Source organism: Prionailurus bengalensis, chromosome X (assembly GCF_016509475.1).
Source record: "Prionailurus bengalensis isolate Pbe53 chromosome X, Fcat_Pben_1.1_paternal_pri, whole genome shotgun sequence".
NCBI classification, from domain to species: Eukaryota; Metazoa; Chordata; class Mammalia; order Carnivora; family Felidae; genus Prionailurus; species Prionailurus bengalensis.
This window is the reverse complement of record NC_057361.1, coordinates 14,131,173-14,153,962: the sequence shown is the minus strand read 5'-3', so window position 1 is coordinate 14,153,962 and position 22,790 is coordinate 14,131,173. Positions and strand designations below refer to the sequence as shown.

The following is a 22,790-nucleotide window of genomic DNA, read 5'->3' as shown; positions in this document are numbered from 1 at the left end:
TATCTCAATACTTCTACATTTATTAATTAGAATTCTTTGGTAAGGAAGAGATACCTCACTCCCATGTATGTATGTATATATTTATCCCAATTTACTTATGTCAGTATAGACTCATGGCTTTTTCATTTTATTCTGTGTTATAATCCATTACTATCATTATTTTAGTGCTCCAGGTGTCCCATAGTTAGACATTGGGAGCTCCTTCAAGTTGGCTTCTGTGCCCTTTTGACAGGCCTCCTATTAATTTTTTGAGGACTCTCTTTCCAACATCTCAAGATAGTCTAGACTCATATATTTCCCCTGGCCCAGCCCTAGAATAAATAATTTCTCCAAGGATCCCTGGCTTATTTTTCTTTTTTAGAGAATGGTATTTACAAAGAAGAACTGGGCAGTAGATGTGCTCAATGTTGCCAGAGTATCATTGCTTCTAAGGCTGTCTCAGATGAGAGAGCTAAGAAATATGTTTGTATACTCCTACATGCACATATACACATACTTATTTTATGCCTATCCATCTGCTTATACATGTCTATATCTCTGTTTGAAAACATATGTATGACTTTATACTGATATTTTAGATGTAATCCAATACCAAAGGATCCATTCTAGACTTCCCCTTTCCTGTTTGTAACTCCTTTCCCTAACAGTGACCAACTGATTATCATTATCCACAACATATTTGCTCAGTCCTATTATCCACATAGTTTCAGAATTTTCTAGTTCATTCTCTTGTGAAGAACAAATTTACCAACTAGAGTACAATATTTGTGTACAGTTCCTCTTGTCTTTATCTTTACGCTGTTGCTTCAGGTGCGGCTACTCCTAGAGAAACTCCCATATGGGAATGGGGCCTCAGGCCTCCACGTTACTGTGAGGGAAAGAACTAGAGGAGATCAAGCAAACCAGCTTTTCCTACAGTCAGACCACCCACCTCTATAGCAGGCTCACCAGCCTGGACAAAGGCGAAAATGGGGCCCTGGAAATTTTCCCAGCTGACTCCAGAACTTGTCATCCACCCACCAGGGGACTGGCTCACTGGTGCCTTCTTTTCAGAGGGGGAAGACCAGGTCAACTTCCACTGATTCATAAAAACTTTGGCTCATTTCCAATCCACTGAATATAGTGCAAGGAGCAAAGGTAAGAATGAACCAGAACCACAGAACAGCTGAAGCAACGTATTATACTTTGCTTTTCAGCTCTATGATTTGGATAAAGATGACAAGATCACCTGCAATAAGCTGTCCCAGGTGCTATGCATGATGGTTGGAATGGTTATCTCACATGAGCAACTGAGCAGCATCACAGGACCGTCCAGGAGGCTGGTCAGGGTGCAGATGGTGCCATATCTTTCGCAAAATTTGTTAAAGTTTTGGAGAAGGTGAACATGTAACAGAAAGTGAGCATCCGATTTCTTGACTAAAAGGCTGAGACCAAACTGTTCCTTGCCTTCTAGTATTTAAATACTGGAACTCGAGAGTCCTCCTATCTCCCAGCCCCACCTCTCCCCTGTCATCTCTTTTCTCCCAAGATGCCACAGCTGTTGTGTGACAACCCCACGTGTGCTCTGTTAACACAAACCTGATTTTGGTGTAAACAGGGCATTACAAAACGGCCCACCCACCCTGTTTCTCTTCAGTATCCACTCACCTGTTCCCCATTTATAAATATCATCTCCCCCCAGTTACGCGGCCAAATGCCACAGGCCCCTCCTGTCTGAGAAAGTGAGAGAGGGACTCATGCCAAGAACTGGCCAAGCAAGCTTTCACTGGATGTAGCCTTCCCTTCACCTGGGTTTCAGCATGCTCCTGCAACCTTTTCCATATGTCCTTTGCTTCCTGCTTCTCTGTCACCCAACATGCCATTCACTTGATCTTTCAGTCTTCCTGCTTTTTATTATGCTTCCAAGTTCCTTCTGTTTTACCTGGCACCCCAAGTCATGCCTGTTAAATGTAGATCTAACTTGACAAGGCGGTTCCGTGGTCTGGCGAATTTATCTGCCTTTGCTCGCAAATGAGCCTCTGGGATGTTGTATCCTCAGGAGCTTTTTGGGAATCAGCACTTCTCTCAGAAAATTTGACCATCTCGTGATCCTCTGCACTCTGCTCCATCATCAAAGGGCTGCTGGATGGAGATGTTCTTCTTAAAAGGTGAAAGATGTCGAGCCCAATCTTCTAGGTGGCTTGCCCAGGTCACTCAATGGCCTCTGATTCTTCACACAGAGAGTACCTATATGTGGCTACTCTTGTTCTTCAGAAAATAGCCATATGCCTGCAGGTTTGCTCAGCTTTGGGCCACTGGCGCCACCAGAATGGCTGCTCTCACAATATGCTTTGGGACCTTCTCATGGCTTTTTAGAAAGGAGGCAGGGCACCCTAAAAGCCTCCTTTATTCCCACTTGTGCTGCATGGTTTATGCCTCAGTGTTGTATGCCCTGAGATGTTTTTCACTTCACATTTCCAAGTAGAAGGGTTAGAGTTACAGAGGTGCCTAATTTATCTGTCCAAGAGATTTAAAGATCATCCTAGTGTCCTAAAGGTTTTTGCACTTGGCAAATGATCATGCTGGAAGCCGTAGTCCACTCCCAGTGGAAGTCCAAAGCATTGACTGTATTGTCACATTAGCTGCCTGGTTACGTTGACTACCTCCCTCCCTGTGTAGACCACTGTTAATCCCCTAGAAACGTGGGATCTGACATTGGTGGCATGATATGGTGTGGCATTTTAGACATTTCTGCAAGCCACAGCAGCTTATTTGCCCAAATCAGCTGAGTTTAGGCCTCACTGAATTAGGCAGTTGCCATCCTAATGTCCAAGTCTGTTCCTTTATGTATCTGCCTGTGGCTAACTTTCTGTGACTCCTAGCTTGCTTGTTTGCTTTCTTGCTTTGGAAGGAAGATGTGCACACAGTTCCTTAGGAAGGGAATGGCTGTAGAACATCACTGCAAAGGAAGGAGAGAGGACTGGGGAACAGAGGAGCAGCCGGGTGGGATGGCTCAAGTATAAATAAATGAGGAATTCCGTAAGAAGTAATCATTTTGGCTTTGTGATCATGTGATGTAATATAGGAATCGTGCAAAAGGGAAGAGCTGTCTGATACTCATCTATTCAGTATCTCAGAAGGTCTTTGACTTGAATGTTTAAAGTTCCTAAGTTAATGGCTTTTCTCTCTTTTGGTGTTTGAACTTTTTGAATCCATGGTTATGCCTTATTATCCTATTTAAAATTATATCAATCCATCAATAAATATTTGTGGTTAAAATGAAACAAAGCAAAAATACTTCTTTCCAAAGTTACTTAGGTTTAGCGACTTTCTTCCCCACCTCCTTCAGTGTGATATTCATTTGAAATATAGTTAGGTTTACTCTTTGTTTTCCATTTTGGGTTCTGCTCACATTCTGGTTGATTTTATTTATTGGGCGGGCTGGTACATAAAACATTACCTGGGTTCCAAGAGTTAGACCTACCCAAAAATCTACTCAGAAGTGGCACTCTCCCTAGACTCGACTGCCTCCTTCCCACCCCCCATTCTTTCTAGCCTGTTTCTGCTTACTGTTGGTAAACCAATCTCATGAGTTTCTGATTTGTCCTTCCTGTGTAGTTAGTTTCGCAGTAATGCTTGTTGTGAAAAAGTGAGTTTGCTCCAACATGATTGATATATCTTGGAGAACGGTCTGAGCTTCATGCGAATTTTGTGTTTGCTTATGGACAGTTTCATGCATGAGAAATTCTGGGTCAACCCAGAAACTGCACCCAGCTGACCTGAGCTGGGTAAGAATACATAAAATGCACATACCTCAGACATCTCTGAGTTTCCCTGCTTTAACCCCGTGTGTTAGAAGCCACACTTATCCATGCCTGGGGCTACAGCCTTCTGCCCCTTTTGCACCAGCGCACAGAGCTACAGCCCTCCCAATGTTCATTCCATAAGCAGACTTCAGGGCTTTTTCTAGGTAAAGTGACACGTTTATCATATTATAGTTCTTAAGTATTTAACCTGTAAAATTGTGCTACTGCTTTTTCTTATTAGGTTCCTAACTTTTTGTGTATGTGTATCATAGAGGAAGTTGAGTGTTGTGCCCTATGTGCCCCATAAACTGGTTTTTATCATGCAATTTTGCATAGTGGGGAAGTTTTTAGGGATGAGTATATGGTGTTATAGCAGAATTGACTATTTCTTTTACACAAGTAAGTGGATACCTGTATATTTTCTTACATACTCTTCTTTCTAACATGAAGGGTAGCATACTGTAGCCACTTTTTTGGGGCTTTGGCTTTTTTTTTTTAAGATACTTAACTTTAGTTTTTAATTATTTATTTGCATATAGTTGACACAAAATGTTACATTGGTTTTGGGCATACAATTTAGTGATTTGATCAGTATATTCATTATGCTGTGTTCACTACAAGTGTAGCTACTATCTGTCATATTGTTATGCTGCCATTGCAACATCATTGACTGTATTCCTTAGGCTGTCCCTTTGATTCCAATGACTTATTCATTCCATAACTGGAAGCCTGTTTTTTTCCTCGCCTCTTCACCCATTTTGCCCAACCCCCACAGCCCTCCCCTCTGGCAACCATCAGTTTGTTCTCTGTATTTATAGGTCTGATTCTGCTTTTTGTTTCTTTCTTCATTTATTGACTTTTTTTTTTAAGATTCCACTTATGGTATTTGTCTTTCTTTGTCTTATTACACTTAGCATAAGTGTAATACATGGATCCTGTAGGTCCATGTCTCAAATGGCATGATGTCATCCTTTTTTGTGGCTGTGTAATATTCCATACAGATGTGTCCTTTTTTAAAAATGTGCATGCTCTTATTTTTTAAGTTTATTTTTAAATTTATTTTAATTCCAGTATAATTAACATACAGTGTTGTATTAGTTTCAGGTGTACATTACTCGCTGCTCATCATAAGGATACTCTTTAATCCCCATCACCTGTTTTACCCATCCCCACCCACCTTCCCTCTGGTAACTATCAGTTCCCTATAGTGAAGAGTCTATTTTTTGGTTTGTCTCTTTTTTTCTTTGTTTGTTTCATTTCTTAAATTCTACATATGAGTGAAATCATATGGTATTTTGTCTTTCTCTCATTTATTTAATTTGACATTATACCCTCTCAGTCTATCTATGTTGTTGCAAATGGCAATTTCACTCTTTTTTATGGCTGAGTAATACACACACACACACACACACACACACACCATCTCTATCCATTCATCTGTCGATGGACAATTGGTTGCTTACATAATTTGGTATTGTATGTAATGCTGCAGTAAACATAGGGTGCATGTATCTCTTCATATTAGTGTTTTCATATTCTTTGGGTAAATATCCAGTAGTGGCATTACTGGATTATATGGTAATTCTATTTTAATGTTTTGAGGAACCTCCATACTTTTTTCCACAGTGGCTGCATCAGTTTGTATTCCCAACAATGCATGAGGGTTCCTTTTTCTCCACTTGTCTTTTGTGCTTTAAGACATTCTGAAAGGTATGATGTGATATCACATTGTGGTTTTTTGATTTGAATTTCCCTGATGATTAGTGATGTTGCACATCTTTTCCTGTGCCAGCCATCTGTATGTCTTCTTTGGAGAAATGTTTGTTCATGTCTTCTGCCCATTTTTAATTGGATTATTTGTTTTTTGGTATTGAACTGTGTAAGTTCTTTATGTATTTTGGATACTAGCCCTTTATTGGATATGCCATTTACAAATATGTTCAGTAGATTGTCTTTTAGTTTTGATGATTGTTTCTTTTGCTGTGCAGAAGATTTTTATTTTTATAATCCCAATAGTTTATTTTTCCTTTGTTTCCCTTTCTTCAAGAGACAAATCTAGGAAAATGTTGCTATGGCCAGTGTCAGAGAAGTTACTGCTTGTGCTGTCTTCTAGGATTTTTATAGTTATGGTTCTAAGTCTCATATTTAGGTCCTTAATCCATTTCAGTTTATTTTTGTGTATGGTCCAGTTTCATCTTTTTGCATATAGCTGTCCAGTTTTCCTAACACCATTTGTTGAAGAGACTTTTTCCAATTGCATTTTCTTTCTTATTTTGTTGGAAGATTAATTGACCATATAATTGTGGGTTTATTGCTGGGCTCTCTGTTCTGTTCTGTTAATCCATGTGTCTTTTTTTTTTTTTTTTTTTTTTTTTTTTTTTTTTTGCCAGTACCATGCTCTTTTGATTACTATAGCGTTGCAGCATATCTTGAAATCTGGGATTGTGATACCTCTGGTTCTGTTCTTTTCAGGATTGCTTTTGACTATTTGGGGTCTTTTGTGGTTCCATACACATTTTAGGATTGTTTGTTCTAGCTTTGTGAAAAAATGCTGTTGGTAGTTTGATAGGGATTTGTATTAAATCTGTAGAGTGCTTTGAGTAGTATAGACATTTTAATAATGTTTGTTCTTCCAGTCCATGGCAATGGAATATCTTTCCATTTGTGTCATCTTTAATTTCTTACATTAATGCTTTATAGTTTTCAGAGTAGAGCTCTTTCACCTCCTTAGTTAACTTTATTCCTAGGTATTTTATTATTTTTTGTGTCATTGTAAATGGGATTGTTTTCTTAATTTTTAAAATTTAATATAATTTAATTTTTAAATTTACATCCAAGTGAGTTCTTAATTTCTATTTCTCTTACTTTCTTATCAGTGTATAGAAATGCAATGGATTTCTGTATATTGATTTTGCATCCTGAAACCTTACTGAATTCACTCATCAGTTCTAGTAGTTTTTTTGATGGAGTCTTTAGGCTTTTCTGTATGTAGTATCATGTCATCTGTAAATAGTGCAAGTTTCACTTCTTTCTTACCAGTTTGGATCCCTTTTATTTCTTTTTGTTGCCTGATTGCTATGGCTAGGACTTCCAGTACTGTGTTGAATAATAGTGGCAGAGAGTGGACATTCTTGTCTTGTTCTTGACCTTAGGGGAAAAGCTCTAAATTTTCCCCATTGCATATGATGTTAGCTGTGGGTTTTTCATATACAGCCTTTATTATATTGAAGTATTTCCTCTAAACCTATTTTGTTGAATGAATGAATGTTGTAGTTTGTCAGATGCTTTTTCTGCATTTATTCAAATGATCATAAGGGTTTTTTTTTCCTTTTTGATGTGTCATATTGATTTTGTGAATACTGAGCTATCTATGCATCCCTAGAATAAATCCCACTTGATCATGGTGAATGATTTTTTAATGTATTGTTGGATTCAGTTTCCTAATTTTTTTGTCAGGTATTGTTGCATCTATGTTCATCGGAGATGTTGGCCTATAGTTCTCTTTTTTTGTGGTTTCTTTATCTGGTTTTGGTATCAGGGTAATGCTGGCCTCATAGAATGAATTAGGAAACGTTCCTTCCTCTTCTATTTTTTGGAATAGTTTGAGGAGTATAAGTATTAACTCTTTTTTAAATATAGGGTAGAATTTACCTATGAAGCCATCTGATGCCGGACCTTGGTTTGTTCAGATTTTTTTTTATTGTGGGTTCAATTTCATTGCTGGTGATCAGTCTGTTCAAACTTTCTATTTCTTCCTGATTCAGTTTTGGTAGGTTATATGTTTCTAGGAATTTATCTATTACTTACAGGTTGTCCAGTTTGTTGTCATATACTTTTTCATAATATTCTCTTATAATCCTTTGTATTTCTGTGGTGTTGGTTGTTATTTACTCCTTTTCATTTCTGATTTTGTTTGAGTCCTCTGTTTCTCTCTCTCTCACTCTTTTTTTCTTTTTGATGAGTCTGACTAAACGTTTATTAATTTTGTTTATCTTTTCAAAGAACTAGCTCCTGGTTTCATCAATCTGCCCTATTGTTCTTTTAGTTTCTATTTATTTTTGCTCTGGTCTTTATTATTTCCTTCCTTCTCCTGGTTTTGGGTTTTGTTTGTTCTTTTTCTAGCTCTTTTAGGTGTAAGGTTAGGTTGTTAATTTGAGATTTTTCTTCTGTATGTAGGCCTGAATTGCTATACATTTCCCTCTTAAAACAGCTTTTTCTGCATCCCGTAGATTTTGGACTGTTGTGTTTTCATTTTCATTTGTCTCCATGTACTTTTTGAGTTCCTCTTTGACTTGTGGTTGAGCCAATCATTGGTTAGTAGCATGTTATGTAACCTCCATGTATTTGTGCTAGTTCCAGATTTTTTCTTTTGGTTGATTTCTAGTTTCATAGTGCTGTGGTTGGAAAAGATGCATGGTATGACTTCAATCTTTTTGAATTTGTTGACACTTGTTATGTGGCCTAATATATGCTCTATTCTGGATACTACTTATCTCCATTTTATCTAGCTCTCTTGCTGTGATTTTGTCCTGTTCTTTCATTCAGGACATTTTCCTGGGTCTTCCCATTTTGTCTGACTCTCCGTGTTTGTTTCTCTGTGTTAGGAAAGTCAGCTATGTCTCCTGCTTTTGAAAGTAGTGTCCTTATGATGCAGAGGTTCTGTAGTGCCCTGCAGTGCAAAATCCCCTGTTCACCAGAACCTGGCACTTCAGGGGTATCTCCTATGTGTGTTGTATGTGCCCTACTGTTGTGGCTGAGCAGGGTTTGGTTCCTGTGTTGTTAGTGGGCCAGTCTGGGGCCACTTCGGGTTTTAGTTAAGTTAGATCAGGCTTTTGTCAGGGCTGCAGGAACACCAAACTGTGGGGCATTTTCCCAATGTCTCGCCCTGAGAAGCTTTCATTAGTGGGTGGGGCTTGTAGTGAGATGCATTGTCTGTCCCCAGCCCGCTGCTGGGGCTGCAGTCAGACTGGTGTGTGTGGTTATCTTCCCCAGGAGTCACTTTGGAGTGGTGCTGGCCCTTCTCTGGGCTGCTTGCACACACCCAGGCTTTGGCACTGCCTTGGATGTGCTCCAGCCAAGGGTATATTGGAGGGGGCAGGTCCGTAGGAGAATGCAGGGGCTGGGCATGTAGCGCCAACAAGATTTGAGCCAGTGCTGTGGGTGGGGAGGTGCAGGTGCCCTGGAAAACTTCTGTGGAATCCTGCTGGGTTGGAGGGGCCAGATCCACAAAAGAGTGCAGGGGGTGGGTGGCAAGCTGTTAGCAAGCTGGGTGGAGAGTGCTGCATGCTGTGGTTCCTGCAGGTACCTGTGTGTCCAAGCCAGGGATGGGGGACTGGGGAGGGAAATGGGGCCTACCAGCTCTTTTGTTCTTGGACAAGTCTCCCAAAGTTCCTTGCCCCTCCAGTACCTGCTCTGAAATGACCAAATACATCTCCTTTCAGAATACCGCACGTGGTTTTCAAACTGTTCCTTCTATGTTGTATCTCTGTGGGGCTCTTCTTTATACTGTCTCTTTAAGGGCGGGGACTCAGTTTCCTATTGTGTTCCCAGCTCCTGCAGAGCTGAGCCTGCTGATTTTTAAAGTCTTACTGATCATAAAAATGTGTGAAGCCAGGATCCTCAAGCCTTCAAAGCCAAATGTTATGGGGATTCTTTTTTACAGTGCGGTCCCTGTGGGTGGGGTGCCCAGTGCAGGGTCCTCTTCTCTCCCCTCTTGGGCTTGCAGGTCCCTCCTGTGGACAGTCCTGCCAGTCTGTTTGGCTCCCCACCAAGTCTCAGCCCTTCTTCTTCTCTTTGATATGGCCTCTTTTCTACATTCAGCTGTGACAGTCTGTTCTGCCAGTCTTCTAGTTGTTTTCTGGATTATTTACACTGATGCGGGTGTTTTCTAGTTGTGTCCGTGGGACAGATGAGCCCAGGATCCTCCTCCTCCACCATCTTTCCTGAAGTCTAGATGGGTCCTTTTTATTTTTTCATCCATTCTGCTACCCTGCCTCTCTCGATGGCAGCAGTTAGGCCATTTAGATTTAAAGTAATTAGTGATAGGTATGTACATATTGCCATTTTTAAATTTGTTTCCTGTGTTTCTTTTTTTAGTTCTTCATTGTTCCTTCTTCTCTTGCTCTCTTTTTTAAGATTTTACTTTTTATTTTTTTTAATGTTTGTTTATTTTTGCGACAGAGCACAAGCAGGGGAGGGACAGAGAGAGGGGGGACAGAGGATCTGAAGTGGGCTGTGCAGTGAGCCCAACGTGAGGCTGGAACTCATGAACTGCGAGATCATGACCTGAGCCAAAGTCTGACGCTCAACTGACTGAGCCACCCAGGGGCCCCAAGATTTTATTTTTAAGTAATCTCTACACCCAATGTAGGGCTCAAACCAACAACCCTGAGATCAAGAGTCGAATGCCCCACTGACTGAACAAGCCATGCATCCCTTGTTCTCCTTTTTTGTGTTTGATGAGTTTCTACAGTGTTGTGTTTGGCTTTCTTTTTATTTTTTATATATCATCAGTTTTGGGTTTGTGGTTATGAGGTTTGGTCATTTCAGTTCAAATACAGTCTAAAAAAAGAGGAAAAGAAAAAAACTTTTTTTTCCATTCTTTTCCCTTTTTTACTCCCTTCTCCACACTTAATGTATATGTTGTCACATTTTACCTCTTTTTTTTCGTAATTTTTTATGTCTAATTATAGCCATTTCTTTCCCACTCGAAGTCTCTTTAACATTGCTTGTGAAAGTGGTTTAGTGGTGATAAACTCCTTTATCTTTCATTTGGGAAACTTTATCTCTCCTTCAAATCTAAATGACAACCTTGCCAGTCAAGTATTCTTGGTTGCAGGTTTTTTCCTAAGCACTTTAAAATATCATGCACTCCCTTCTGGCCTGCAAAGTATCTGCTGAGAAATGAGCTGATAGCCTATAGGCTTTTCCCTTGTAGGTAACTTTTTGTTTCTCTTGCTGCTTTAAGATTCTCTCTTTAACGTTTACATTTTAAATATTGTGTGCCCGTGGTGTGGACCTCCTTGGGTTCATCTTGTTTGGAATTCTGTGTCCTTTGGATTTGGATGTCTGTTTCCTTCCCTAGGTCAGGAAAGTTTTCAGTTATGATTTCTTTGAGTACGTTTTCTACACCTTTCTCTCTCTTTTCTTCTAGGTCCCTTATGATGTGAATGTTTGTTCTCTTGATGTTGTCCAAGAGATTTCTTAATCTATCCTCATTTTTAAAAATTCTTTTCTCTTTTTGCTGTTCAGTTTGTGTGCTTTCCATCGCCCTGTCTTCCAGATTGCTGATACGTTCTTCTGCATCTGCTGATCTGCTGTCCACTCTCTCTAGTGTGGTTTTTATTTCAGTTACTGTATTCTGCAACTCTGGTTTTTGAAAATATTTTCTATTCCTTTATTGAAGGACTTACTGAATTCTTCCCTTCTTTTCTCCAGCCCAGTATCTTTATGATCATTATTTTAAATTGTTTATCAGGCATATTGCTTATCTCTTTCATATAGTTCTTTTTCTGAGGTTTTTTTCTTGTTCTTTCTTTTGGAACATATTCCTCTCTCTCCCCATTTTGCTTGACTTTTGGTGTTTCTATGGATTAGGCAGAAAGGCTAGTTCTCCTAAACTTGAAGGAGTGGTCTTGTATATGTTGTCCCCTCTGTAGACTGTGTGTGTGCTTGGTTACTTTTGCTGGCTGGCTGGAGCTGTGGCTGCATATGTTAGTTACTCTTTTAAACCATGGCTTTTTATAGAAAGAAGAAAAAATAATAAAATTAAAAATTTTAAAGAACTAAGAGGAAAAGAAAAAAACCAAAAAGAACAAAAATAAAAACCAAACAAGACAAATTAAAAAAATAATAAAATAATTTTTTCAATTAAAAACAAAAATGTGGCTTAATTTCTGTGCTCCAGCACACAAGGTGGTTGTGTAGCCCTGGGTTAGCTGAGGTCACAAGCTCACTGTGAGCCAAGCCCTGTTCTAGTCTGGGCTTTTAAAAAAGGTAGAGTGGGAGAGAGCATCCCAGCTGTTCTCTGACCCTTTGAAACCATGACTTTTTTTCTGTGTCCCATTGTGACCAGGGTTGGTGTGGTCTTACATACCCTGGGCTTGCTGAGGTCAAAAGCTCCTGGTGATAACCATACATGCCAGTTACAGCATCCAGACCTACCAGGTATGCCATTCCTGTCTGGGCTTTTAAGGTAGTGGGGGAGAGAGTGCACCCGCAGCTACTTAGCCCTTTTAAACCTGGCTGTTTTTCTGTGCTTCAGTGCAACTGAGGCTGGTGTGGGCTTGCAGACCCTGGGCTCACTGAAGCTGCAAGCCCACTGTGAGGACCAGACCAACCTATTCCCGTGTCTGGACCCTGCTCCATTCTAGGCTTTTAAGGTGGTGTGGAAACATCAGCTGTGCATTCTCCAGTCCCTCTGACCTGGAGAACATTCCCACAGCTCCTGCACTGCTTAGCAGAGTTCTAGTGTTGTGTCTTTTATATGCTAGTTGCTCTTTAAAGCTGTGGCTGTTTTTTTTCTTTGCCCAAGGACAGAGGGATCTGTTCTTGGTTCCTCAGTACTGTCCCTCCCCACTGCTGTTCCCAGCGTGGGTACAGGGGTTCCCTTTGTTACTGTGACTCTTCTCTCTCTTGCTGTTCTCTCCATCTTTGGTTGTTCAGAAGCTGTCCAGTCAGCTCTCACTTCTTCTTCAGGAGGAATTGTTCTATTAATAGGTGCAAATCGGTGTGTGTTCCATGGAGGAGGTTAGTTCAGGGCCTTCCTACATTGGTCATCTTGTGCCTGGAACCTTGGGCTTTGCCTTTTTCACTTAAGAATATGTCCTGGAAGTCACTCCTTATTAGTTCAGAAAGATCTTCCTCTTTTTTTTTTTTTTTTACACCTGCACAGTGCTCCTCAACTGTGTGGATGTCCTGTAGTTTATTCCATCACTACAGGTACATGAGCCTCAGAAGAAGGGCTAATATCACTAATAAATAAATACTTCTTAAATACATCCATCTATGTATAGACATCTTGGTCATTTCCGATAACTTGTGATTTTAAACAACACTACAGTGATTGACCTTTTTGTATTATCAGAGGTGTAGTTTTATTCCCCTCCAGATAGGTTGTACCAAGTTTGCATTTCCACCAGCACTGTTTGAGTGCCTGTCCGCACCTACCCGCCCCCAGTTTCACCAATAAAATATATATGTTGTCATATTGTTGAATTTTTGCCGATCTAATTAGGTGATAAATTGTCAGTGTTTGCATTTCTCTCATTGTGAGTTTGAACAGTTTTTCTTAAGTTTAAGCAACATTTTTGTGTTTTTTGAATTGTCTGCTCAAGGCTTTCCCCCATTTTTCTACTAGGTTTTTGTTCCTTTCTTTGTCCCTCAATTTTGAAGAGGTATTTATCTATTAGTGATAATAATCTTTTATCTGTGGTACAAAGTGCATATATTTTCTACCAGTTTTTGCTTATCTTTTGTTTCTGGTGTTTGAGCATGCAAAAATATTTACTGTTCATCAATCTTTTACTGCCCCTGTATTTTGAGTCAGAGTTAGAAAGCCTTTTCCTAGACTGAGGTTAGAGAATAATTCACCTCAGGGTGCTTGGGTGGCTCAGTCCATCGAACATGCAACTGTTGACCTTGGGGTTGTAAGTTCGAGCCCCACGTTGGGTGTAGAGGTTACTTAAAAATAAAACCTTAAAAAAAAAGAATAACTCACCCCTATTTTGCTCCAGTACTTGTATGGTTTCATTTTTTATGTTTAGGTCCCTCATCCATTAGGAAACTTAATCTTGTGTATGGTGTGAGGTATGGATCTCATTACATGGCTTTCAACCAGGGGCAATTTTGTCTTCCCAGGGGACGTTTGGTGGCACTGTCTGGAGACATTGTGGGTTGTCACAACGAGGGGGAAGAGTGCTCCTGGCATCTTTTGGGTAGGGGCACAGCATGCTGCTAAACATCACAATGCACAGGACAGCCCCCACAGCAACGAATTATCTGACTTGAAACATCAGTAGTGCCGAGACTGAGAAACTCTGGTGAAATTTTTCTACCAGTTGTTCTACCATCATTAAAAAAAAGCTCCCATCTTTTGCCTCAGTGTTTTGAGATACTGCCTTTATCGTAGATTATATTTTCATATATACTTGGGTTGATTTCTGTATTTTGTATTCTTTTCTACTGGTATGTTTTTCTACTCATGTATCAGTACCACACTATCATAATTATAAAGGCTTTAAAGATATTTTAATGCCTGGTAGAGCTACTCACCCTTATTGGTTTCCTTTGTCACTATTTTCCTGGCTATTCTTGTATGTTTGTTTTTCCATGAGAACTTTAGTATCAATGGGTCTAACTCCATTTAAAAGGAAGCTTATTGGTATTTTTATTGGGATTGGATTAAATTTATGAATTAACTTAGAACTGACTTGCTTATAATGCTGAATCGTTCTATCCAACGACAAGGGACATCCTTCCATTTGAGAAAGTCTAATTTTGTGTCTTTTAGGAATGCTTTATAGTTTTTCTTATACAGGTTTTGCACATTCCTGGTAAATTAATTCCTAAGTGTTTAGTCTTTGTTATTGCTATACACGGAGTTTTCTCTACTATTAGGTCTTTTAATTGGCTATCATTTGTGTAAATGAAGGGTATTGATTTTTGTGTGTTTGTATCCTACTACCTTACTGAATTCTTTTACTGTTTGAGTTTTATCATTGATTGTATACCAGGAAAATCCTATAGTATCATATCATCTGCAACTAGATATAGCTTTACTTCTTCCTTCCTAATTCTTATGCCTGTAATTGATTTATTTTGTCTAATTCATTGATTAATCTCTCTAGTAAAATGCTAATTAGTAGCAGAGATAGCATCTTTGCCTTGTTCCTGATTTTAGTGGAAATGCCTGTAGTGTTTCCCCACTAAGATACTGGCCTTAGGATTAAGGTGTACATATTTTATTGTGTTAATGAAGTACCACTCAATTCCTATTTTCTCAAGTCTTTTTATAAAAATAGGTGTTAAATTTTATTTAAGGCCTCTCCAGCATCTATGGAGATAATCATAAGGGTTTTTTTTCCTTTAGATCAATTAATATGGTATATGATACTAATAGATTTCTTAATATTAAACCAACCTTCCATTCCTAGAATAAATCCCATTTGGTCATGGTATATTAATTTCTTAATGTGGTATTCTGTTTGCCAACATTTAGTTTAGTATTTCCACATTAATAATCATGAGTGATATTGGTCTATGGTTCCCTCCCCCTCCCTTCCTCCCAGTCTTTACCAGGTTTAGGTATCAAACCTTCATAAAAGATTTATAAAAGAAATGGGGAAGTTCTACTTTATTTTCAGTACTCTGAAACCATTTGTAGGGCATTGGGATTATCTAAACTTTGAAGGTTTAGTAGAATTCCTCTGGAAAACCATCTGGCGGCCTGAGATTATCTCCTTTGCCACCCTCGAAGAAGGAGGACTCCCAGATGGACTTTAAAGTTGGGGAACAAACCTTGACTCTTCAGCTGACAGAGGGTTTTTTTAAAAAGCTAAATTGTGTGGTCAGTTTCCTGTGCATTCCCCTTGGAGAACTTTTATGTAAATCACATGTCAAGAAACCAAGCACCCCCTCTTTCCACTTGTAAGGGCTATGAGGCTGCTTTGGAGCCATCACTAGATACAAACAGAGGACACTGTAGCTCTTGAAAATTTACAATATCCCAGTGCACCCTTAGGAGCTCACTACAGTGCCCTGGAGTACCTCAGCACACAGTTTGGGAACCACAGGTATGTAAGCCTTCCCATCTTTTTCCTACGTGTGTGTGTGTGTATGTGTGTGTGTATATACTCACATATACACTCATATTTTTTGAGCTCATACTATACACAGTTTTATACACTGTTTAAAAATCTCTGATAAAATATATACATGTTCCATTTCATTGAGTGTTTTTTTTTTAATTTTTTTGAAGTTTATTTATTTTTAACAGGGACAGAGAGCGAGCATGAGCTGGGGAGGGGCAGAGAGAGAGAGGGAGACACAGACTCCGAAGCAGGCTCCAGGCTCCAAGCTATCAGCACAGAGCCTGATGCGGGGCTCGAACTCACAAACCGTGAGATCATGACCTGGGCCGAAGTCGGATGCTTAACTGACTGAGCCACCCAGGCGCCCCATTGAGTGTTCTTTTATAACACTATTTTTGATATTGTATTCTATCCTAGAATATATCAGAATTAAGTATCTACCGTGGACATTTAACATAACTATTTTTCCTGTTCGAAACAGTGCTTTGATGAACACCTTAGTGAATACATCTTTGCATACAGTCCCATTATTGCCTGGGGATAAATTCCTACACATAGAATTGCTGAATCAAAGAGTATTTTTTTAAAGATTTTATTTTTTTAACTAATCTCTATACCCAACGTAGAGCCTGAACCCACAACCCCAAAATTGAGAGTTGCACGCTCCACTGACTGAGCCAGCCAGCTGCCCCATCTTACAGGGTTTTTTTTTTTGGCCACTTTTATTTACTTTTTATTGAAGTATAATTGAGACACAATGTTACATTAGTTTCAGGGGTACAACAGTGACGTGACAAGTCTATGCTGCATTATGCTATGCTCACCCCAAGTGTAGCTACCATCTGACATCATACAACACTGTTATAATACCATTGATTTTATTCCCTGTACTGTATCTTTTATCCTCATGAGTTATTCTATAACTGGAAGCCTGTACCTCCCACTGCCCTTCACCCATCCCTGGCAACCATCAGTTTGTTCTCTGTATTTATGGGTCTGTTTTCTGTTCATTCGTTTTGGTTTTTAGACTCCACATAGAAGTAAAATCATATGGTATTTGTCTGACTTCACTTAGCATAATTTAGTATCTTATAGTTTTGACAATTATTGGGAAATTGCCCTCTAGAAAAAGTGTAACAACTTATACTCCCTCCAGTCTTATATGTGACTATATGTTAGAGTTTATCCTGATTATGAATATAGTTTCAGATATTTGTTTTAGGCACTATGCTGGGAACTTTTTCATATACAATTTAATTGTATTTATATAACATTGTATTAAGTCTTCTTAACAACCTTCTAAAATTGAAGTTATTATCCCCATTTTATAGACAAGAAACTGGGACTCAGAAAGATGTAACTTTTTCAAAATCACACAACTGAGAAAATGGTAGGGCTGGGATTTAAATCTAGTTAGACCCATAATCTTATTACTGTATATCACTGATACTTCACGAACTTGATTGGCTATTAATGATGGTGATGTCCAATACATATTGAGTACTTATTGTGCATCAGGTACTATTTGCGTGTACTAACACATTCAATCTTTGTTTCACACCTGTGAGGTACTGTGTACTATTAACCCTGAGACACTGAAATGATTAACTTGTCCAGGGTCACACAGCTAGCTAACAAACGGTAGAGCTGGTGCTCACATCCAGGCAGTTTGACTTCACAGTCTATACCATTAATGAGCAAACTACAGTGTGTAGGGTGCAGGGTTGTGGAAGATCATGTATCAGAATCTCATTAGGAATGCTTTTTTAAAGGAGGAAAAAAAATGGCTCAACTAAAGTCTCATAGATGAAAGGAGAGTTACTAAGAAAACGTGTATCCAGCAATTTGCTGTGTAAGAAAAGGTCTAGCTAGCAGTTTGGCTGCAAATGTCCGGTCCCTGTCCCCGCAGCCTTTTTTCTTGCAGCAATGTGCAGCCCTTGTGAGCCTAATGCATAGATCTGTGTTCTGTATTCTGCGTCCCCTCCAGGTCTGAGGGGTAGAACTTGAATGGAAGATCTTCCAGTGAACTTGGTGACCCAAACTCAGAGAAATGAAACAGTTAAAATTTCCCCAATTACTTGGAAATACTAAGTATTATCATTTGAGGTGGGTACACTTTCTGGTTTACATAAGTATGATCTAGACCTCTTCTCTTATTGATGTTTGTTGGGTCAATGAAGCACCTTCATTGTTATTCATGATTTTAGGCCTTTTCCTAGAGCCTTACTTTGGTATTTAGACTTTATTAAAAATTATGCAGATTATGACAAATGGTGATATTTTTATGTCATTTCTGTAAATGTTCAACATTCTTCTCTCTCACCCGCCCCCCTGGAAAAAACAACTTAATGAGCTACAAAACATGTTATAATGAATGGAAAAATATTTTTAGCATTTTTATGCAGAAAATGCCTCATTAAAAGCAAATGCTTTAGCAAGCAGATTTGAGCTTAATAAGAACTTTTGTCGAGCAGGGGCTTTTGTGACAAATCACTAGCATGTGTAACTGCTCTATATAAAGACCTAGAAAGCCCTAAGAGTCTGTCACCTTCGTTTCTTACCCCTGGGCTGCACTGCAGCAGTGTAGTTGAGTGTGCTATGGTACCGAGTAGACTCGGTGAACCTGAAGTCTGTGAAGCCTAATGTCTGTGTGTTGTTCGCTATCACTCACTGTTTTATCTGGATATGGTACATCATGCAGATTCATTTAGATGAAGTCTCTTCTCAGCTGCATGTTTGGTGTCATGTGGTCCAAATATTTCGCATCTATTTTGCATAGTGTAAAAACCATAAAGGTGCAGGGTGTATTATCCTACATACAAACTTCATTTCATGTGAAAACCTCAACTTGGACCCACACTTGTAACTTCTTTAGATTTTGGCCTCAAACCAGAATGACAAAGGAGCAGGGATCCACCCACTCTGGCAGCCATGTGGGCTGACTGGGTCACAGAAGTCATTGCCCCTCCTCAGAGGGTCTGGTCCCAGTCCCTGCAGCCTTTTCTCTTGCAGCAATGTGCAGCCCTTGTGAGCCTAATGCATAGATCTGTGTTCTGCGTCCCCTCCAGGTCTGAGGGGTAGAACTTGAATGGAAGATCAACTCTATAGGTGAGCACTTATCCCCACCGAGGCCTTAGAAAGCACACCCAGGGTGATGGACTTTGTAGGTGTTCTCGGCTCATCTGTGGTCCATCCTTGGGGCTTGGGCTGCATTACAGCCACACCCACCCAGGCAAAGCTGAAATCACTAGCAGTGAGGGGGGCCCTCTGGTAACTGGTTACCCTGCAGAACTAGCCTCCCTTATAGAATGGGGAAGCATAAAATGATGAAATGGTTCATCTTCATATGTTAAGTTTTCACATCATTTTTTTCTCAGCCCACCCCCACCAAGTCATCCACACGATCGCCTGCCAGTTAGCGCTTAACATTCAACAGTAACAGTTAACATATATCGAGGTCTTACTCTGTGCCTGGCACTGTGCTACATTCTTTCCATGTCTTATCTCATTTCACCCTCAAACTTTATGAGGTAGATGCTGTTAATATCCCCATCTTAGGAGGGAACTGAGGGCTAAGAAGGAACCTGCCCTACGTCTTTTAGCTTGTATGCAGGAAATCTGGTGTTTGAAGCAAGTTTTTCCCTCCGACGTTAGAGTCCTTAATTATTGCTTTGCTGCATTGTGCAACCAGTTAACTAAAAAAATACTTCTGAATCCCCACTCTATTCTCCAAAAGACGCATGAATGAAAGAGGGGAGAAGAAACTCCAGTTGCTCTCAAATGCCCATGATTTGCTCTCTCACGTGGCCCAGCTTCATCCACTGTGACTCCCAAGACCCACTCATGCTTTCTGATGAGCAAGGACAGGGCTGCTGGCTGGCCGCCAAGCTCACCGTTAAGAAGTGCCGGTCCTTTACTTCGCGCCTCCTCTGGCTGTGAGCTGGGGGGTAGGCTGGCAGTGGAGGAGCCACTACAGAAAGGGGGACAGCGGCTCTCTGCTCCCGGCGATCGCTCCGGCTGCGGTGTTCTAGGGGCAGAAAAAGCAACGATACAGAAACATCCTTGGCATTTTCCATTTCTCTTTCCCCTTTGGGAGGATGAGCAAAAGGCTAGAAAAAAGTTTTTGCTAATCTAGCTCATCTGTATACCAAGTAAGATTTTTAGAATGGTTCCAAACTAAACGTTCACTTCACATTAATATGAAGACTGGCGCTTACATTTTAGTGGGTCCATCTTGTAATCTTTCTACAAGATGGCTCACTCTGAGTCTGGAAAAAGCAGTACATTTTTCAACATGCCTCATTTCAAAACAACATGAGCAAAACAAAAAAAAAAAGTCTAGGACAACGGGGGAAGATTTGGTGACATTAATGCTGGAGTGGACAGTAGGCACAGACGTGCCAGAGTCTCCTGGGGAGTGCCAGAAACACACACTCCCAGCCATCCAGTAGGTGGTGGAGCCAGCTCACACTGGCTCAGGAGTGCTGATTGCTAGGTGTTCGGGAATTTTGCAAACCAGTTTTGAAACTACTGGTGGCTTAGAAGTGGGCCACGGTGGGAGTATTTACATCACAGAAATTAGTGGGTACTACACATCAGGGCTTTTATCTTTCTATCATGCAATTATTTATTTATCTACATTTTCTTTTCTAGAAAACCTGTGACCACACCATTGCAGCCATCTAAGCCCCATCATGTATAACACTCAAAGGGCTTTGAAATCCTGGGCTCCTAGAGAAAGTATAGGAATCCCAATGAGGACAGTTGGCCGATTTAGGAGTAAAGCTACCTCTGGGGAAAGCCAAGAAATTTCCATGCGTGGGATGAAGTGCTCCTGGCTTCTTAACAAGAATCACTGCGGCATCAAGAGCACAGTTTTGTTCTCTGGGTGTCTCAGTGAGCTCCAAAGCATACCCTGCCCAACACACCACACTAACAGCCACCCTGCCTGCCCAATCCAGCCTACACTCCTGCCCAGGGCCTGAAATCTTATGACCCCTCACAAGTCCAAGGTACAAAGTCACATACTGGTAGGTAGTCTTTGCTAAACTGCCGCCACAGCCAGTGTTCATCAGAAAGACCTTTTGAAATAAATGTCTTTCCACTGCCACCACCTGTTTTTCTCTGCAAGCAAGCAGTGGGCTTTTCTAAACGGGCAGCACAAAGAAAAAGGTACATTTTAAAATTCATAACGAGTAGAATACAGGTGTCACTGGTTAGGAAAAGGTCAGAGGAAGGGAGTCAGGAGGGACATATCAACTCAATTTCCCATTCAGTTGCTCCCTTCCTACACTTTCTTAAATCTCTCTCTTTCATTTGCCCGAGGCTGGGAAGAGGCAGGCTAGATTAATGACTCCCTAATAATACTTTTTTTTCTGGCGGTGGGGTGGGGAGAACATTCATCTACTGGAGTCTGAAACTGCAGTAGACTCTTGGTCGTTATTCCCTTAGGCTAATGGAACTTAGACCTCAGCCCTGAACCTTGAAAGGAAGGAAATATAAAATATAAATCTCTCTTTATAGCCACTTAGTAATTTCTCCCTCTCTCTTCTTAGAAACAAACAGTGGCATTACTTTAAGCCATTTGGCTCTGAGCATAAAGAATTGCCAAGAAAAAAGGGGGGGGGAGAGGAATCAGGTTCTAATTTGAAATGCATTGAGGTGCAACTTGCTCTGGGAAGCCTTCTCTGAAGCTCCATGGCATGATCGGTCCTTTCCTCTGAGCACCCACATCCCTGTTGAATTCCCTGTTTACTACCTCACTAGACAGGTATTCCTCGTGGACAGGGCCCAAATGTTAGTTATTACCCTCTGAATCCTAGGTTTAGCACAATGCTTGGAGCTCAGTAGACTTTGTTGAAGGGACTGCTATTGAGCAGATCTCAAAAGCAGCCAATTTCTAAGGTTCTGATCTCAGTCCCATCAGCTCCCTCCTTACAGCCTCATCTCCAAAAGGAGCACAGTGCTGCCGCCACCACAGCTTCACTTGTCTCTGCTTCATTATCCACTCACTGCTGGTGGAAGCCAGGACCTTTGGGCTGTCCAAATAGAGAACCTACAGGGAGCTTACTCCGGCGACTGCGGAGCAAGGCCCTTGTCGGCTAGCTATTAGTCACGGCCACCAGATGGCAGAAGTGGTATTCTGATGAATGCAGTGCTAAGCTACTATGTTTCTGGGACAAGGTTAAAAAAAAAAAAAAAAGTCACTTTCTAATTTTAATTCCACGCTGCATGTTTTTAATTCTATGATGCCTATAATTCCTGTTTATGGCTCTCTGCAGTGCTATTAAAACTACTACACCCAAGATTTGCTGTTGAGACAACCTCAAAGAAAGCCAGTCTGGGAGGGCGAGACACAGCTCTGAGGTCTTCCAAAACCCCAGGAGGCCCTGTATCCCTCTCAGTCCCCAGGAGGAAGTTCTGAGAAAACTGATATTGGCACTGGCTGTTCCTCAGTTCTGTCATTGAGTCCAAAGCTGACAACACAGTGAAATGGGATAGTGTACAAGCAGCTTGATGTTATCTGGTTGAATCTGGGAAAATCTAATCAGGGATGACTTATGAATAATAATAAAGGGATAAAAATAATTGTGTCTAAAGGGCTACCACAACTCAAGCTCTCTGATGATGGGATCAGAGAAAGTATTTAGTGAGAATGATCAGACTCCCCTGTCATCATTCTATGCCCTCTATGCTCAACCAGTTTTTTACAGAATTTGATGTACTTACACATTCATTGAGGACCTACTTTGTGTCAGGTTCATGCTAAGTGCTTTGAATAAAAATGAATAAGATCTCATCCTAGCTCTTCAGTTGCTCATGGATTAAGAGTGGAGATAGGCTTGTAAGAGGTTAGTTATAAGCTTGTAAGTGGCACGATTGGGAGGAGTCAAAGGATAGTATTAGGGGAAAGGGGCCTAATCGAGGCTGCAAAGGAATGGGGAGTATGTTAAGGAAGATTTCCAGAAGGTGGCCTGCACTAAAAATTTGGTAAAGAAGGACTTTTCAGCCAACCATAAAATCGAAGTGACTCAACTTTAAAAATCAAAGTCAATAGTAAGAAGGCCAGAGATACCTCTAGAGAATACCCATCATCACTCTTCATCCTAAGTGTCACAGTATCTGCTACTAATAACCAAGGGGCATTTTTAGCAACAGTTGCGTTAGGGATATTAGTAGGTTAATTCTTTCATTA

At 40.4% G+C, this 22,790-nt stretch overlaps 1 protein-coding gene, 1 long non-coding RNA gene and 1 pseudogene across 4 annotated transcripts in view; 2 read left to right on the top strand and 1 right to left on the bottom strand.

The window, feature by feature from the left end:
* Positions 1–20,705, top strand: part of LOC122477232 — a 50,320-nt gene extending 29,615 nt beyond the window's left edge. Inside the window, exons 3-4 of the long non-coding RNA XR_006295657.1 lie at positions 17,583–17,701; positions 20,249–20,705. This is a non-coding gene — a long non-coding RNA (uncharacterized LOC122477232). The remainder of the gene's footprint in view (positions 1–17,582; positions 17,702–20,248) is intronic.
* NHS (NHS actin remodeling regulator) overlaps positions 1–22,790 on the bottom strand; it is a 339,891-nt gene that overhangs the window by 28,086 nt on the left and 289,015 nt on the right. For all 3 annotated transcript variants that reach the window (XM_043570100.1, XM_043570099.1, XM_043570101.1), the window contains exon 3: positions 19,489–19,622. In XM_043570100.1, coding sequence (XP_043426035.1) covers positions 19,489–19,622 — 134 coding nt within the window. The remainder of the gene's footprint in view (positions 1–19,488; positions 19,623–22,790) is intronic.
* On the top strand, positions 622–1,855 carry LOC122477230 (annotated as a pseudogene).